At 41.9% G+C, this 17,461-nt stretch overlaps 1 protein-coding gene across 2 annotated transcripts in view; it reads left to right on the top strand.

Moving 5' to 3' along the window:
- The window catches only part of COL4A6 (collagen type IV alpha 6 chain), a 447,495-nt gene that overhangs the window by 395,559 nt on the left and 34,475 nt on the right, over positions 1-17,461 (top strand). For both annotated transcript variants that reach the window (XM_073547638.1, XM_073547637.1), the window contains 4 exons: positions 8,712-8,882; positions 8,989-9,132; positions 9,935-10,051; positions 10,416-10,597. In XM_073547638.1, coding sequence (XP_073403739.1) covers positions 8,712-8,882; positions 8,989-9,132; positions 9,935-10,051; positions 10,416-10,597 — 614 coding nt within the window. The remainder of the gene's footprint in view (positions 1-8,711; positions 8,883-8,988; positions 9,133-9,934; positions 10,052-10,415; positions 10,598-17,461) is intronic.

Below are 17,461 nucleotides of genomic sequence, written 5' to 3'. Positions count from 1 at the left end.
TTTTCATGCAGTGGATTTCATTGGAATGTTCACATTATAGATTCAGACTGAAGGCAGCAAAACCACCAAGGTACACATAAGGAAATAAGGAAGAAAGAAAACCTAAGGCTAGTTTCACACTAGCGTTTAAACGACGCGCGCACGGCGCCGCTAAGCCACGCCCACTGCCGGTTCCCTGCCCGCCCCTTCCTGTTATCGCCTCCTCCGAGCGCAGAGGGCTGCATGCGTTATGCGCACCCTATCTTTAGCATAGGGTGCGCAGGCCGTGCGCAACTATGAATATAGCGTGCGCTGCGCATTTTTGGAGGTGCGCCGTGCGCGCCGAACGCAGCATGTTGCATTTTGGCGCGCACGGCGCACATTCAAAAATGCGCAGCGCACGCTATATTCATAGTTGCGCACGGCCTGCGCACCCTATGCTAAAGATAGGGTGCGCATAACGCATGCAGCCCTCTGCGCTCGGAGGAGGCGATAACAGGAAGGGGCGGGCAGGGAGCCGGCAGGGGGCGTGGCTTAGCGGCGCCATGCGCGCGTCGTTTAAACGCTAGTGTGAAACTAGCCTAAGTTAAACAAACCAGAATATGTGTTAAACCTAAGATTCCTCCAAGTAACCCCTTTTACTCTGATGACAGCATTACACCCCCTTTGCATTCTCTCAAGCATCTTTACCATATACTCACCAGGAATGGCTTACCAACAGTCTTGAAGGAGTGCCCAGAAGTTCTGAGAACTTGTTTGATGCTTTGCCTTCACAGTCCAACTCATCCAAAACTATCTCATCCCAAATCATCTTGATTGTGTTGAGGAGCACTCCATCCCTGTCCCTATTGGTCACATAGCTGTTACATAGCCTGGAAATGTGTTCTCAGTCATTGTCCTATTGCAATGATGGTCCTGCTTAGTGCAAATCAGATGGTATGACACATCATTGCACAATGCTGTGGTAGCCATGCTGGGTAAGTGTACCTTGAGTTTGGAATGAAACACCAACAGCAAAGTAAGAATGGCTAAGAGGAAAATATTGGACTATTATGAATTGACCTTCTATGAGCCCTGAAGTAAATCCTATTGAGCATCTTCGGAAAGAGATGAACCATGCCGTCTGGAAAAAGCAACCTTCAAACACGAGACAACTGGAGCAGTTTGCTCTTGAGGAGTGGGCCAAAATACCTGTCGAGAGGTGCAGAAGTCTCATTGACAGTTACAGGAATCGTTTGATTGCAGTGATTGCCTCAAAAGGTTGTGCAAGAAAATATTAAGTTAAGGGAACCCTCATTTCTGTCCAGGCCTATTTCATAAGTTTTATTTTTTAAAATATTCTGTGGAAGCATGGCTGAAAAGCAATGTCTGACTTTCATTTGTTCATTTTCACAAATTTTTGATTTATTATTACTTTTGTCAGATTCAAGTTTTTTCTGTCACCATTGTGGGTTTTTCTATCATCAAACGAGGAGTACCAACAATTTTGACTACGTACATGAAGGTTGTTGTCTGAGGTGCTGTCAGTTTGCATTTTTGAAATTTGCAACTCTGATGATCATATCCTCTCCAGCAGAGGTCATTGTTGGTCTTACTTTCCTGAGAATGTCCTCATTAGAGCCAATTTCATCACAGCAATTGATGTTTATCATGACTTAAGGATCCCTTCAAGGTTCTAGCAATGTTCCGGATTGACCGACTTCCATGCCATAAAGAAATGTTGGACTGTCGTTTGTCTTTACTTGTTCAACTGATTCTTGCCATATTCAAGGCTAGAATATGTGGAAAAGTGCTCAGGCCTGAATAGAACTGTGTACTAACACTTGATGGTCCCAAACACTTTCTGAAGGCCAGTGATTCCACAAATGACCTCTTCACGAGGGATACCTGTTCAATGGAAGCCAATCCAGGTGACTACCTTATAACGCTGCTTGAGATAATGCCTAGAGAGCATAATACTGTCATCAGATTATAAAGCAGGGTACATTGCTGAATATAAGGTTAAATACATATGATTCACACGTGTCTCTTTACTCCTTGCTTCCATATGTGTTTCTTCATGGTTTGCACATTCCAATAAAAATAAACAAAAAAACATTGCATAATCTTGTGTATCCAAATGTTTGACTTTGACTGTGTAGATACCAGGTCTCCACTCCATCATTAGTCTAAATTCAGTTGCACAAGCTTTGATCATCTTTTCATTGCATTTAATATTTTAGTCACCCACCTTTAAACATGCTCAAGCTCTAAAATGACTTTCTTGTACACTAGTGTACACAAACTGTACAGAATATTCATTATACGGTATGAATAGTTTGTAAAGTGGCATCATTATTTTTTAATCATGAACATGTGTGCCTTTTTTAGATGTACACTATATTATTATTTGCCTTTGCAGCAGCTGCTTGACGCTGGGTGCTACAGTTAGGCTTTTTGTCAACTAAAATTCCTTTCCCATGTTTTATCCTTGGTTTAGTAAGTTATCTTGTCATGTATTTTTTATATTTTTTCTTACCAAGTGCAGAACCTTACATCTGTCAGTGTTAAAACTTCCAAAGCTATCAGCATATCCAGATACATTTGCATTGTAAAAATTGTACTTAATAGAGCTGATCAAAAGGATTCTCAGGATCCTGATCTAGCACTCACGTCAGTAGTCCGTGGCCTCTGGACCAGATCCCTACTCCTACCTGTTGGCATCCATGGCTCCTGTTATGATTAGTAGCCTCTGTGCATCATCATCGAGACACTAGCAAGACATCACTCCAAGCCTTCTAATCGGAAGAGGAACCGGGGATGTCAGACAGTAGAAGGGAGTTTTCAGGTCTATGGTCCTATAGCCATGAATTACTGAAGTGACTGCTGGTTCTGGGTCATGAAAATCTTTTTTTTTTTTTAAAGCAAATGTCTTTTATTGAATTTAATAAAGATTAACACAAAGAGAAAAACAACAGCAACCAGACAAACACTGGAGAAACAGCTCTCCAACCCCCAATCTTAAGAAACATTATTCATGCGTTATTTATACATCTTGGCTCTGCAAAATCACTATAATTGGATGAGCAAATATTTGAACATAGTAACAATAGTCAAACCAATTACATATAGCTTGGGAAAACACAAATAACATTTTTATTGAGATTTCAAAGAAGTTTAATTTGAGGCATAATATAAACACAGCTTGGGGGGAGGGTATTCCTTTTATAGGAGGGGAAGACAGTGCAGATAGAGACCTGGGCACAAATAATGAAATTGGGGGTGGGGGTGGCATGGGGAGTGAGGTTAGAACAGTTAATAATTTAAGAAAGACTAGAGGTACAGAGAGATACATAAAGTGCATGTATGCTAATGCCAGAAGCCTCGCCAACAAAATGGAGGAATTAGAATTAATTTTGTTGGAACAAAATTATGACATGGTGGGAATATCTGAGACATGGCTGGACGAGAGCCACGACTGGGCTGTTAATTTACAAGGCTATAGACTGTTCAGAAATGACCGTACAAATATGCAAGGGGGAGGCGTGTGTTTATATGTAAAATCATCCTTAAAACCCATCCTGCGTGATAATATATATGAAGCTAATGAAAATGTAGAGTCCCTGTGGTTAGAGATAAGGGGAGGGGGGAAAAATAATAAATTACTGATAGGGGTTTGTTATAAGTCTCCAAAAATAATGGAAGCAACAGAGAATATCTTCATAAAGCAAATAGATGAAGCTGCGACTCAAGGAGAAGTCATTATTATGGGGGACTTCAACTACCCTGAAATACATTGGGGAACCGAAACCTGCAGTTCCAGCAAAGGTAATAGGTTTATGACAGCTATGAGAGACAGTTACCTTTCACAACTGGTTCAGGACCCACTGCTAGACCTAATATTAACCAACAGGCCAGACCGCATATCAAATATAAGGGTTGAGGGTCACTTGAGTAATAGTGATCACAAAATAATAAGTTTTCATGTATCCTTTAATAAGATGTGTAGTAGAGGGGTTACAAGGACACTAAACTTCAGGAAGGCAAATTTCCAACGGATGAGAGATGATCTTGGTTCCAATTAACTGGGACGATATTCTGAGACATAAAAACACACAAAGAAAATGGGGAGACGTTTATTAGCATCCTGAATAGGACCTGTGCACAATATATACTGTATGGGAATAAACATGCAAAAATAGGAGGAAACCACTATGGCTAAATAGAGCTATAATGGGCTCAATAGGTGACAAAAATAAAGCATTTAGAGAATTAAAGCAAGTAGGTAGTGAGGAGGCATTAAATAAATACAGAAAATTAAATAAATTCTGTAAAAAGCAAATCAAGGCAGCAAAGCTTCAGACAGAGAGACTCATTGCCAGAGAAAGTAAAAATAATCCCAAAATAGTAAGAAACTAAAAAATGATAGTGTTGGCCCCCTTAAAAATAGTCTGGGTGAAATGGTGGATGAGGATGAGGAAAAAGCCAATATGCTACATGACTTTTTTTCAACAGTATTTACCCAAGAAAATCCCATGATGGATAACATGATCAGTGATAAAAATTCTCCATTAAATGTCACCTGATTAACCCAGCAGGAAGTACGGTGGTGTCTAAAAATCACTAAAATTGAGAAATCCACGGGCCGGATGGGATACACCCCCCGAGTACTGCAGGAATTAAGTACAGTCATAGATAGACCTTTATTTTTAATCTTTAAAGATTCCATAATAACAGGGTCTGTACCACAGGACTGGCGTATAGCAAATGTGGTGCCAATATTCAAAAAGGGGACAAAAACTGAACTTGGAAATTATAGGCCAGTAAGTTTGAGCTCAACTGTGGGTAAAATCTTGGAGGGTTTTCTAAGAGATACTATACTGGAGTATCTGAAGAAGAACAGCCTCATGAACCAATATCAACATGGGTTTACAAGGGACCGTTCCTGTCAGACTAATCTGATAAGTTTTTATGAAGAGGTAAGTTCAGGACTGGACCATGGGAATGCAGTGGACGTGGTGTACATGGACTTTTCAAAAGCTTTTGATACGGTGCCACACAAAAGGTTGATACATAACATGAGACCAATGGGGATAGGGGAAAATATATGTAAGTGGGTTATGAGCTGGCTCAGGGATAGGAAACAAAGGGTGGTTATTAATGGAGCACACTCGGATTGGGTCACGGTTAGCAGTGGGGTACCACAGGGGTCAGTATTGGGCCTGCTTCTTTTTAACATATTTATTAATGACCTTGTAGGGGGCATAGAGAGTAGAATTTGAATATTTGCAGGTGCCACTAAACTATGCAGGGTAATCAATACAGAGGAGGATATTTTATATTACAGGAGGATTTATGTAAACTAGAAGCTTGGGCTGATAAATGGCAAATGAGCTTTTTTTTTTTTAAATAAAATACTCTTTATTCAAGAAAGCATACAGGATAGTATTACATACATAAGTATACATTAGACTACAAATTATAATACTTTTCCCATTTTTTAATAAATGCAAATACACCAAACACATCCCTCCCCCTTCCCATAACAAGAAAACCTCCCCCCGTCACGCATCTAATCTAATCTTTATTTTTTAATCTTTATTTTTATATAGCGCTAACATATTCCGCAGCGCTTTACAGTTTTGCACACATTATCATCTACAATCCTTATCCATGCATTACATTGTTGTACACTTTTTTATAACCCTAATAACCTATTTTTGATGAGTTCTGCGGAAGCCAATCCGGGAAAGTCCAACCAGCCCCCCCAGATATTCTCGTAGTGGTTCATCTTGCCTCTTTTCATGTATACACTTCGCTCAATAAGGATTACAAAATTAACTCTCTTTACAAATTCCTTCCTAGTAGGAGGATTTTCATCTAACCAGTGCAATGTGATAGTCTTCCTTGCAACCTAAAGCAATCTTCAACCTTAATTACTATGTTACTATGTTAAAGCAAGCCGAGGCGAAATCTCCTCAGTTCCCTAGATGTCGAACCAGAGCCATCAATCCATAGGCCCCATATCTTGTGAAATTTAGAGATAGCATCTCTTTTTAGGTATATGTCTTTCTCCAAATTTACTAATCAGTTAACTTTATCAATAAATTCTGATATCATAGGCTCCTGATCAGCTATCCATTTTTGGGCTATCAATTTTCTTGCCATATAAAACATACGTGCCACCACAATATGAAAATCTATTTTTAGTGAAATTTAGTAATAAATATATTTATGTGCAAAAAGCATATTTCTTTGTCCTGTAAGGAAGTAATGGTAGCCCAATCTAAGTATGACTCTGTAATATTATATTGTTCTACTGCACTTGAGTAATAAAGTGTATATATAATTGGGGTAAGAAATGCACATCAACATTTTGCAATGCCCATCAGGGATATTAAGGATAAATAGAATTGAAATGTATTGACTTTGAGAGGTGATAATCATGAGTGAATATTGGAGGCATGAAAATGGACGTCTCATAAATCACTGTCTTTCGTCTGTTCATCCGCTTGTCTAGATTTCTGTTTCTTTTGTAGTTACTTTCTAACTCTGATCACTAACCGTAACTCAATCACATGGCTAAATACAGTCACGGATGAAGCTCAGGAACATCATTCTCTCCTTTCTTGTTATCTTCCATGTCCGTCCTTCCTTCCGTTGGGTGCTCTTCTAGAGGAAATGATTCATTTGTTTTGTTATATCACTCAGCTGGCAATTTCCATTTCACCATGTGCTATCTTTCAAACATTTTATCTGTTTTTCCTTCATCATGCTTTTATTCCAAATTTCACCAATCCTCCATATTTTGATGTGATTCTGTATGGTTTCGGCTTCTTCACGTAGGCTGCCAAGGTGAGAAAGTGCTCTCTAGCATAAAAGCAGATGGACTAACAGCCCAGCTATTGATGCTGCGGGCACTGGCCACAGGTGACACCCCTTATACAAAAAAAACATTGTTCCCATGTGGTACAAAAATTAAAAAGAGGGTAATTAATGTGAACTTAAAAAAATTCACTTCTTGTATATATTTCCTGCTACAAAAAACGTGAGAGTATGAAGCAAAGCAGTATTTCATATTTTGGGCACCGATCACAAACCTGGCTAGTGTAGTGAAGATTGACCTTTTACCATCATGCTCCTCCTGGGACACATTGTTACGCAATATACAAATAAGGAGATGAGGAAATTGGGATAAATTGAATTTTGTATTTTGATACCAATTTTTTAACTACCTCCAAACAATGTAAAGCGATAATGGCAAGACTCAGTGCTATAGCTAGAGTCCCATGGGCCGTAGTGCAGAATGTGGACATGTGCCCCCACCTCCATGTTAGTCAGATGTATGGGACTTTGTTTTGTTCAAGATGCTATAAAGACATACATGTTCGCTCTTTCACTCTCCATGTAATAATATCTCCCGTCCTGGCCCTTTTATATAATAATGTCTCCCATCTTGGACCCCTTTGTGGCAAAATATCCAATTCCTGTTATAATGTCCCCCAACATGGGCTCCTTCCTGGTATAATGTCTTTCATCCTGAGCCCCTTCCAATAATAATGTCCCCAATCCTGGGACACTTCCTGGTATAATGTCACTTATCCTTTCCTGGTATACTGTCCCCCATACTGGGCATCTTCCTGGTATTATGACCACCATTTTGGGCCCCTTCTTGGTATAATATCTATGATCCTGGGCCCTTTACTGGTATGACAACCATTCTCCCACTCTTTTCCAATACATTAATATAAAAAATAAGCAATTCTTCTTAGTTTTCTTTGCTCTTATTCGTTTGGCGCCCTCTTCTATTGCCTGCAGCTGAGTTTGGCATTCCATGTATATAAAATATGCTTAAAATAATCTCACGTGACCAGAATGTGAAATACTGCTTAAAGTTTCACAGATCTTAAACAAGCTGGTCCATCCTCAGAATATAAGCATGCCACTCTTCTGACAGTGCTTCAGTTAAAATATGTATGAAATAGGGTTTACTCATTCTTCTATTAAATCTGATTGGTCACCAGATTTCACTATACGAACTGCATTCATTATAGATATCTACACCTGATGAGGTCGGTGTATTTACTTTGAAAATCCATGTCAGAATGACTGTATAATCCTTTTTGAAAGCTTAACTTAATCTCTGTGGACCTAACTTGATTGATAACTTATCAGTGTCCTTCCTCCCTGCTGCCGGTATCTCACACTGCTCATGACAAGCTACTGCTCTGTTAGGTTGGGTTTGCGCAGGCTGCATATATTTGAAATCATGAGCTTTGTCAATCTATAGAAAGACTAAAACAACCTATCTTCATAGCAAGTTTATATAGTCATATTAACATGGATTTTTACAGTAAGTACACCTTCCTCATCTGGTGTAAGATCTGTTGAATGCAGGTTATATTGTGAAATCTAGTGACAGATCAGTGTTAATGCAGGTTTATTCATTTTCTCAACTAGTCACGTATGAATAATATGGAGAACATCTCATCATAAGGGGTCTCACTGCCGCCAGTTGTAGTGATATAGGCAGTAATCCTTGCGATAGGTTACATTGTGCTAGAACACTAATGCTTTTGCAGCTAACGTCCCTTGCACTAGGTGGTTATATGTAGCAGAAAGTTCTGCTATCCATCATTGCCTTTCACTAATGGAGGATCATTTGCTCCTTTGCATCCTCTAGAAGTGACAGGAATTTTTGTTTCATTCTCCACTCTTGGTTTCAAATTGTAACATTGCATATCTTATTTCAGGTTTTCCAGGAGCAAAGGGTTTTCCAGGAGACAGGGGAGCTCCTGGCCCATTTGGGTCTAAAGGTCGCCCAGGTCCAAATGGAAATGCTGGTCGTGTAGGAGATTTAGGACCTCCGGGACTTCCAGGTCCAAGTGGCCGTGATGCTCAACCTGGCTTCCCAGGACCTAAAGGTTAGTTCAGTAGAATAATTTACAATATGTTAGAAATGTATGGTAGATATATACTGATAGTGCATAACATGCATAAAATTTTCCATACTTGCTCTTCCATTTCCAGGAGATAAAGGCTCTTCAGGTCTGATTGGCTTTCCCGGAATACCCGGTTTGCCGGGGCTTTCTGGTGGTGTTGGACTTAAAGGATTTAATGGATTACCTGGGAGAGATGGCATTCGTGGATCCGATGGGAGAAAAGGAGAAAAAGGTAATGAAGAAATATCATGTCTTTTCAAATTAGTAGGAGTCTTCTGTCATAGAGTAGCTATTGGTGTTGAAATGACAAAACTTGTAACTTCCGGGAGCTGCCATCAAACTGTAGACCCAATTTCTTGGTATCCTTCAATGGAGTGAGACTAGAGACTATCAAAAAATGTAAATTAAATATATTATTTACTTGTATGGTGTTGTTTATCTTGTTCAAGCTTTAAAAGGAGGATAATCCCATGACAGAATATTATGGCATGCTGGTAGAATATATTTGATTTTCCACACTATAATATGCTGGGGGGGAAAAAAAGTTCAGAGGTAGGCCATTTGAACTGTTATGCATGGTGCTGCACACAACTCATGCTGATTCTTTCCCTCTTTCCAGTTCTTCCCATTGCTGCCATGTTATAAATATAAGTAGGGGTTCAAGACCCCAAACTCTCTAACATTTATAGCATAGATACTTATGGCAAGCTTAGCATATTAGTCAGAATACACCTTTATTGTTATATTCCAGCAAGACAGGGGCAGACATGGAGTTGGACCCTATGTGGTCTCCATCAGTCTGGATTGTGGGTTGGCGATGACTAAGTATGTATATCTGATCACATATTGTATTAGCTTCTTACAATAACATGTTATACATTGTTCATTATGTATTATTTTGTATTCTCTACTTTGCAAGCTATAACTTTCTATATAAGCAAACTTGGACCTGATGACAAGCACCATTTAAAGAAGTTTTTTGGGATATTTTCTCCAAACATAAGGAATATGTTTAAACATGACTGTATTTTCAGGCAGTAGAGGTGAACCAGGCTTTCCAGGCCCTGCTAGCTTTGTAGACATATCTACTCTGAAAGGAGATCGTGGTTCCCCCGGAATAGAAGGGCGCCCAGGGTTCCCTGGCCCAAGAGGTAAAACTCATTCTAGCTACATTTTTTCATGTCTTATAATGTTTTTGAGGCAGAGAATACCACATTACAATAGAAAGCTCTCAATCTACAACTGGCGACAGCTTATCTCAGGGAAAGCAAAAGGATTGCCAGTTCGAAATCGGACATGCCGAATCCTTAACTCCCTCGACAATCACCTGTCTGGGGTCCTCATACACAATAGACTGTCAAATCGGACATTATCGGTGGCTTCAGCCGACATTAGTCTAATGTATGTGGGCAGATTTAGATTGTAAGCTCTTTAAGAGAATTGTTTCCTGCAAATAAATACGCTCAGGTTGATAGCTGAAAAATAGATCAATGGAAGTATTTTAATTCCTTTTAGGTGATAAAGGATATCCTGGTCTTCCTGGGTCACCTGGGCTTCCAGGTTTGCCTTGCTCCCCTGGACTACAGAAAGGTATATCTGGAGATCCTGGTTTCCCTGGAGCAGCTGGACGGCCAGGTCTCCCTGGATTTAGGGGAGCACCAGGAATCAACGGATTCCCCGGCATGCCAGGTCCAAGTGTAAGTCTTCTATGTAAATTTGCAATGGCAGGAGTGACATCTTTTTTTACAAGTGTACTTGGCTTGACTAAAGATTGACAGAAAAGAGCCCCTGTTGTGAATTATTTTGCTTGGAGTTCTGAGCCGAAGCTCCCTCTGGTGGTTGCTGAGAGTAGTGGAGCTGGTCAGGTGGATGGAAGTTCCCCACCTGACGATGATAATTGGAAACCTGGGATTACTGGCTGGGAGCATATAATTGAGCTGGCTGCTCTTGGAGGTTGCTGGTGATTCCCTCAGTGTGCATTTGGAGCTCTTTTGTCCCCTGCCTTATCTGCATGGTTCAGCTAAGTGATTCTTTTGCTAATCCTTTGCATCTGATCTGGTTGTGTCTTTTTTTTGCTTTCTGTTTTGCTGCTAGGGTTCAGCATGCTCCCTGCTGGGGGCAGCGCTGGGCCCTGCTTCATATGTTGCAGCTTGTTCAGTCCCCTGTTATGTTAGTATCTTTTTGCTTTGCTGCCAATTTATACCAGAGTGTTGATCTAGCGAGGGGTGAGATCGTGTGATCTCAGGTTTTTTTGTATATCAGTAGTGTTGGACTTTTTCAGGGTTTTGTGCGTGATTGCAGACAGTATCTTTTCTGTCCTGTCCTGTCTAGACAGCTTGGGCCCCACTGTTTGCTCAGTCTGTTCTCTGCCTGTGTTTGTGTCTCATCTTGTCTCACCGACAATATATGTTTGGGGGTTGTCTATTCTTTTGGGAATCTGCTCCGGGGCAGTTTAGATTTCATCTTTCTGGCTTTAGGCTTAGTTAGTCCTCCGGCTGTGTCGAAGCGTCTAGGGCATCGTAGGAACGCTCCACGGCTACTGCTAGTTGTGTGGATAGGATCAGGTGTCTGCAATCCGCTTAGTTACCAACCTCTCTGGTCTTCTGGTGGCTTAGCCTGTTCCTGCCATCCCCCTCGGTGACCCATTCATAACAGAATCACCAGCCAAAACCGCATACTCAAGGGTACTCAGAAGAAGGAAAGAATTGTAAGAAAAAAAAAAAAGTGTCAGCATTTTTTAATATATTTTTTCCTCTTTTTCTCTGGGGCCGTAGGAGGATTTTTTTCTTTAATGGAGACTAAGCAATTGTCCGATCGTGATGAGCAGCTCACTGCTGAAGTGCGGGGAATTTTTGCCTATCTCGCTCAATCATCTGCTGTAGAACCAAAGATCCCCACTCCTGATGTGTTTTCTGGGGATCGGTCTAAATTTTTGAATTTCAAGAATAACTGTAATCTATTTCTTGCCTTGAAGCCTAATTCATCGGGGAGCTCGGTGCAGCAGGTTAAAATTGTCATCTCCCTGCTGCGCGGCGATCCCCAGGATTGGGCTTTTTCTCTGACACCTGGAGATCCTATTCTGGCTAATGTGGATGCTTTTTTCAAGCCCTGGGGTTGTTGTATGATGAACCTAATGCTATTGATCAAGCTGAGAAGACCTTATTGGCATTGAACCAGGGTCAGGATGCTGCGGAGTTATACTGCCAGAAGTTTCGAAAGTGGGTGGTCCTTACTAAATGGAATGATGATGCCCTAGCAGCTCTCTTTCGGAAAGGTCTAGCAGAAACCATAAAAGATGTTATGGTGGGATTTCCTGCCCCCTCTCGTCTTAACGACTCCATGTCATTAGCCATTCAAATTGATTGACGTTTACGTGAATGTAAAAGTACGCGAGAGGCGGTGCTGCCTTTTGAACAAATTTCTGAACCCATGCAATGTGATAGGGTTTTGTCTAGGGTGCAACGTCAAGAGTTCAAAAGGCGTAATAAGTTATGCTTATTTTGTGGGGACAACTCTCATGTTATTTCTGTCTGCTCTAAACGAGAAAAACGTTTTGCTCACGCATTTGTGATGAGCAGTGTACAGCCTAAGTTTCTGTTGGCAGTTACCTTGATCTGCTCCTTGTCTACTTTTTCTGCTAAGGCCTTTGTTGATTCAGGGGCAGCTTTGAATCTGATGGAGCTTGAGTTTGCCAAGCGTTGTGGTTTCCCCATGGTGTCCCTGAGAACCCCTATTCCCTTGAGGGGGATTGATGCTACCCCTTTGGTGGAGAATAAACCCCAGTTTTGGACCCAGGTGGTCATGCGGGTCGCCCCGGACCATCAAGAGAATTGTAAATTTTTGGTGTTGCACAATTTACAAGATACTATTGTACTGGGTTTTCCTTGGTTGCAAACCCATAATCCTGTTTTAGATTGGAAATCTCTGTCTGTGATGAGTTGGGGTTGTCAATGTGTTCTTAGTGACACTTCTGTTTTCTCCACTTCTCCCCAGTCTCAATACATTCCTGACTATTTGGCTGATTTTTCTGATGTATTTAGTGAGAGTAAGTCTGCGTCTTTGCCTCCTCATAGGAGTTATGACTGTGCAATTGAGTTAATGCCCGGTTGTAAATTTCCCAAGGGTCGGCTTTTCAACTTATCTGTATCTGAACATGATGCTATGCGATCTTATATCAAGGAATCATTGGAGAAGGGTTATATCAGACCATCCTCTTCGCCTTTGGGTGCTGTTTTTTTCTTTGTGGCCAAAAAAGATGGCTCATTAAAGGGGTTGTCCGGGCTTTTCACATAATCTCAGTGCATATCTGGGCTGCAGAATGCTGACAATAAGTAATTTACCTTCTGTGGCCAGTTTGCAAGGTTTGCTAGATATCAGCTCTTGCTTGTAATAAAAACGTCCAGGGGGGGTGTGTTCTGGCATTGAAATGAGAACTGGTCGTTTCCTCCTACTCTACTAAAAACATGCCCTCTATAGCAACAACCCCACCCTCCATAGCAACAGGCCCTCCCCGACCACATGAACAAGCCTATCCTTCCTCACATAGTAACAAATCCTCCCCCTCTAGCAGCCTCAGTGCAGAGAGCAGCTGCTCCTCCCCCAGATACACACTGAACAGTGATCAATGGAAAGTGAAACTATTGAGAAGGAAACGACCAGTTCTCATTTCAATGCCAGAACACACCCCCCCTGAACGTTTTTCTTACAAGCAAGAGCTGATATCTAGCAAACGCTGCAAACTGGCCACAGAAGGTAAATTACTTATTGTCAGCATTCTGCAGCCCAGATATGCACGGAGATTATGTGAAAAGCCCGGACAACCCCTTTAAGGCCATGTATTGACTATCGTTCCCTTAACAAAATCACTGTTAAATATCAGTACCCTTTACCCCTGATTTCTGATTTATTTTCCAGAGTTAAAAGTGCTAGTTGGTTTACCAAACTTGACCTCGGGGGGTGTATAATCTTATTTGCATCAAGCACGGGGATGAATGGAAGATGGCGTTTAATACTCCGGAGGGACATTTTGAGTACCTGGTGATGCCTTTTGGGCTCACTAATGCCCCTTCCATCTTCCAATCTTTTATGAACGATATTTTCCGGGACCTTGTGGATAAGTTTTTGATCATTTATCTGGATGATATTTTGATTTTTTCCAGTGATTGGGATTCTCATGTGGAACATGTCCGGACTGTGTTCCGGATTTTGAGGGAAAATACTCTGTATGTTAAGGGATCTAAATATCTTTTTGGTGTACAGAGGATTTCGTTTTTGGGATTCATTTGGTCCCCGTCTGCTATTGAAATGGACCCGGCCAAGGTACAGGCCATTTATGATTGGGTTCAGCCCACTTCTCTGAAGGCTCTTCAGAAGTTTTTGGGTTTTCCTAATTTCTACCGTAAATTTATAAGTAATTTTTCTGGTATTGTTAAACCTCCGACAGATTTGACCAAAAAGGGCGCTGATGTGGTAAATTGGTCTCCAGAGGCAGTTTCGGTATTTCAGGAGCTTAAGCAGAGATTCACTTCTGCTCCGGTTCTATGGCAACCTGATGCTTCACTCCCATTTCAGGTGGAGATAGATGCTTCTGAGATTGGTGCAGGAGCCGTTTTGTCTCAAAGAGATCCGCTAACCTCTAAGATGAATCCCTGTGCCTTCTTTTCTCCAAAATTTTCTCCATCTGAACGTAACTATGGCGTGGAGAATCGGGAATTATTGGTCATGAAGTGGGCATTTGAAGAATGGAGACATTGGTTGGAGGGAGCTAGACATCAAGTTGTGGTCCTCACCAATCACAAGAATTTGATTTATCTTGAATCAGCCAAGCGATTGAATCCTAGACAGGCTAGGTGGGCCTTGTTTTTCATGCATTTTAATTTTGCGGTCTCCTTTCTTCCGGGCACTAAGAATGTTAAGGCGGACGCCCTTTCTAGGAGTTTCTTTGTGGATTCTCTTGACGTGACCGAGCCTACGACCATTCTAAATGAGGGTGTAGTCCTTTCCGCCATCTCTCCTGATTTGAGACGTGCCCTGGAGGAATTTCAGGAGGATAAAACTGAACGATGCCCTATGGGAAAATTGTATGTCCCTGACCAGTGGAGGAAAAGAGTAATGTCTGAAATTCATTGCTCCGTGTTGGCTGGTCATCCAGGTATCTTTGGTACCAGAGATTTGGTGAGTTGATCTTTTTGGTGGCCTGCCTTGTCTCGTGATGTCAGGAATTTTGTGCAGTCCTGTGGGACTTGTTCTCGGTCTAAGCCCTATTCTCGTGCTAGTGGTTTGTTGATGGATCTGCCAGTGCCCAGGAGGCCATGGACCCATATCTCAATGGATTTTATCTCTGATCTCCCTGTCTCACAGAGAATGACTGTTATTTGGGTGATCTGTGATAGATTTTCTAAGATGGTCCATCTTGTACCACTCCCAAAGTTGCCATCTTCTTCCGAGTTGGTGCCCTTGTTTTTACAACAAGTGGTTCATTTGCACGGGATTCCTGAGAACATTGTGTCGGACAGAGGGGTCCAGTTTGTTTCCAGATTTTGGAGGGCTTTTTGTTCCAAACTGGGAATTCAGTTGTCTTTCTCCTCTGCATTTCATCCTCAGACCAGTGGGCAGACTGAGAGAACAAACCAGACGTTGGAGTCCTATTTGAGAGGTTTCATATCTGCTGATCAGGATGATTGGGTCTCATTTTTGCCCTTGGCCGAATTCACGCTAAACAATAGGGCTAGCTCTGCCACTTTGATGTCTCCTTTCTTTTGAAACTTTGGGTTTCATCCTCGATTTTCTTCGGGGCAGGTAGAAGCTTCTGCCTGCCCAGGTGTGGATTCTGTGGTAGAGAGAATGCAGCAGATTTGGGACCAAGCAGTGGATAAGTTGTCCCACTCTCAGGAAAAGGCCCAACGGTTTTCCAACCGGCATAGGACCATTGGTCCCCGGTTTAAAGTGGGTGATATGGTTTGGATGTCCTCAAAAAATATTCACATGAAGGTTGCATCTCCAAAATTCAAGCCAAGGTTTATTGGACCTTATAAGATTTTGGAAATCCTTAACCCCATTTCTTTTCGTTTGGCTCTTCCAGTTACGTTTAAGATTCATTACATCTTTCATAAATCTTTGTTGAAAAGATTTGTGGAGCCAGTCGTTCCCATGGCAGCGCCCCCTGACCCTGTACTGGTTAAGGGTAATTTGGAGTATGAGGTATAGAAGATATTGGATTCTCGTCTGGCTAGATGGAGACTTCAGTACTTGGTCAAGTGGAAGGGTTATGGCCAGGAGGATAATTCTTGGGTCTCTGCTTCTGACATCCATGTCAAGAGATTGATTTGTGCCTTTCACCGGGCCCATCCTGATCAGTCTGGTGGCGTGGATGAGGGTTTGGTGACCCCTCCTCACAGAGGGGGTACTATTGTGAATTCTCTTGCTTGGAGTTCTGAGCCGAAGCTCCCTCTGCTCCCTCTGGTGGTTGCTGAGAGTAGTGGAGCTGGTCAGGTGGATGGAAGTTCCCCACTTGACGACGATAATTGGAAACCTGGGATTACTGGCTGTGAGCATATAATTGAGCTGGCTTCTCTTGGAGGTTGCTGGTGATTCCCTCAGTGTGCATTTGGAGCTCTTTTGTCCCCTGCCTGATCTGCATGGTTCAGCTAAGTGATTCTTTTGCTAATCCTTTGCATCTAATCTGGTTGTGTCTTTTTTTGCTTTATGTTTTGCTGCTAGGGTCCAGCATGCTCCCTGCTGGGGGCAGCGCTGGGCCCTGCTTCATATGTTGCAGCTTGTTCAGTCCCCTGTTATGTTAGTATCTTTTTGATTTGCTGCCAGTTTATACCAGAGTGCTGATCTAGCGGGGGTGAGATCGTGTGATCTCAGGTTTTTTTGTATATCAGTAGTGTTGGACTTTTTCAGGGTTTTGTGCGTGATTGCAGACAGTATCTTTTCTGTCCTGTCCTGTCTAGACAGCTTGGGCCCCACCGTTTGCTCAGTCTGTTCTCTGCCTGTGTTTGTGTCTCATCTTGTCTCACCGACAATATATGTTTGGGGGCTGTCTATTCCTTTGGGAATCTGCTCCGGGGCAGTTTAGATTTCATCTTTCTGGCTTTAGGCTTAGATAGTCCTCCGGCTGTGACGAAGCGTCTAGGGCATCGTAGGAACGTTCCACGGCTACTGCTCGTTGTATGGATAGGATCAGGGGTCTGCAATCCGCTTAGTTACCAACCTCTCTGGTCTTCTGGTGGCTTAGCCTGTTCCTGCCATCCTCCTCGGTGACCCATTCATAACAAGCCCCCTGTTCAAGAACAATATATGGGCCATTTTTTAGTCCAAAGCTAATGCGAAATTCCATCTTCTTTGGAGGTGGTGGTGGACTCCCGTACCTCTTGGGGCCCCTGTTCGGCTGCAGAGATTGCACTAATGTTATGTCCGTCTCTGTTACCGTCAAATTATTATTTACATTATATGTGTTATATTTAATGTTTGTGACACAGAAAATGTCTTCTCTCGGATTTTTTTATGTCTTCAGGATTTGATATATACCATCTGTAGCAAGTTCTTTTTGCATTTTA

This window comes from Dendrobates tinctorius, unplaced genomic scaffold (genome assembly GCF_039654945.1).
Source record: "Dendrobates tinctorius isolate UK_male_01 unplaced genomic scaffold, ASM3965494v1 ptg000154l, whole genome shotgun sequence".
In the NCBI taxonomy this organism is placed as follows: Eukaryota; Metazoa; Chordata; class Amphibia; order Anura; family Dendrobatidae; genus Dendrobates; species Dendrobates tinctorius.
Note: the sequence above shows the minus strand (reverse complement) of the source record. Positions and strands in the feature narration are given on the sequence as shown.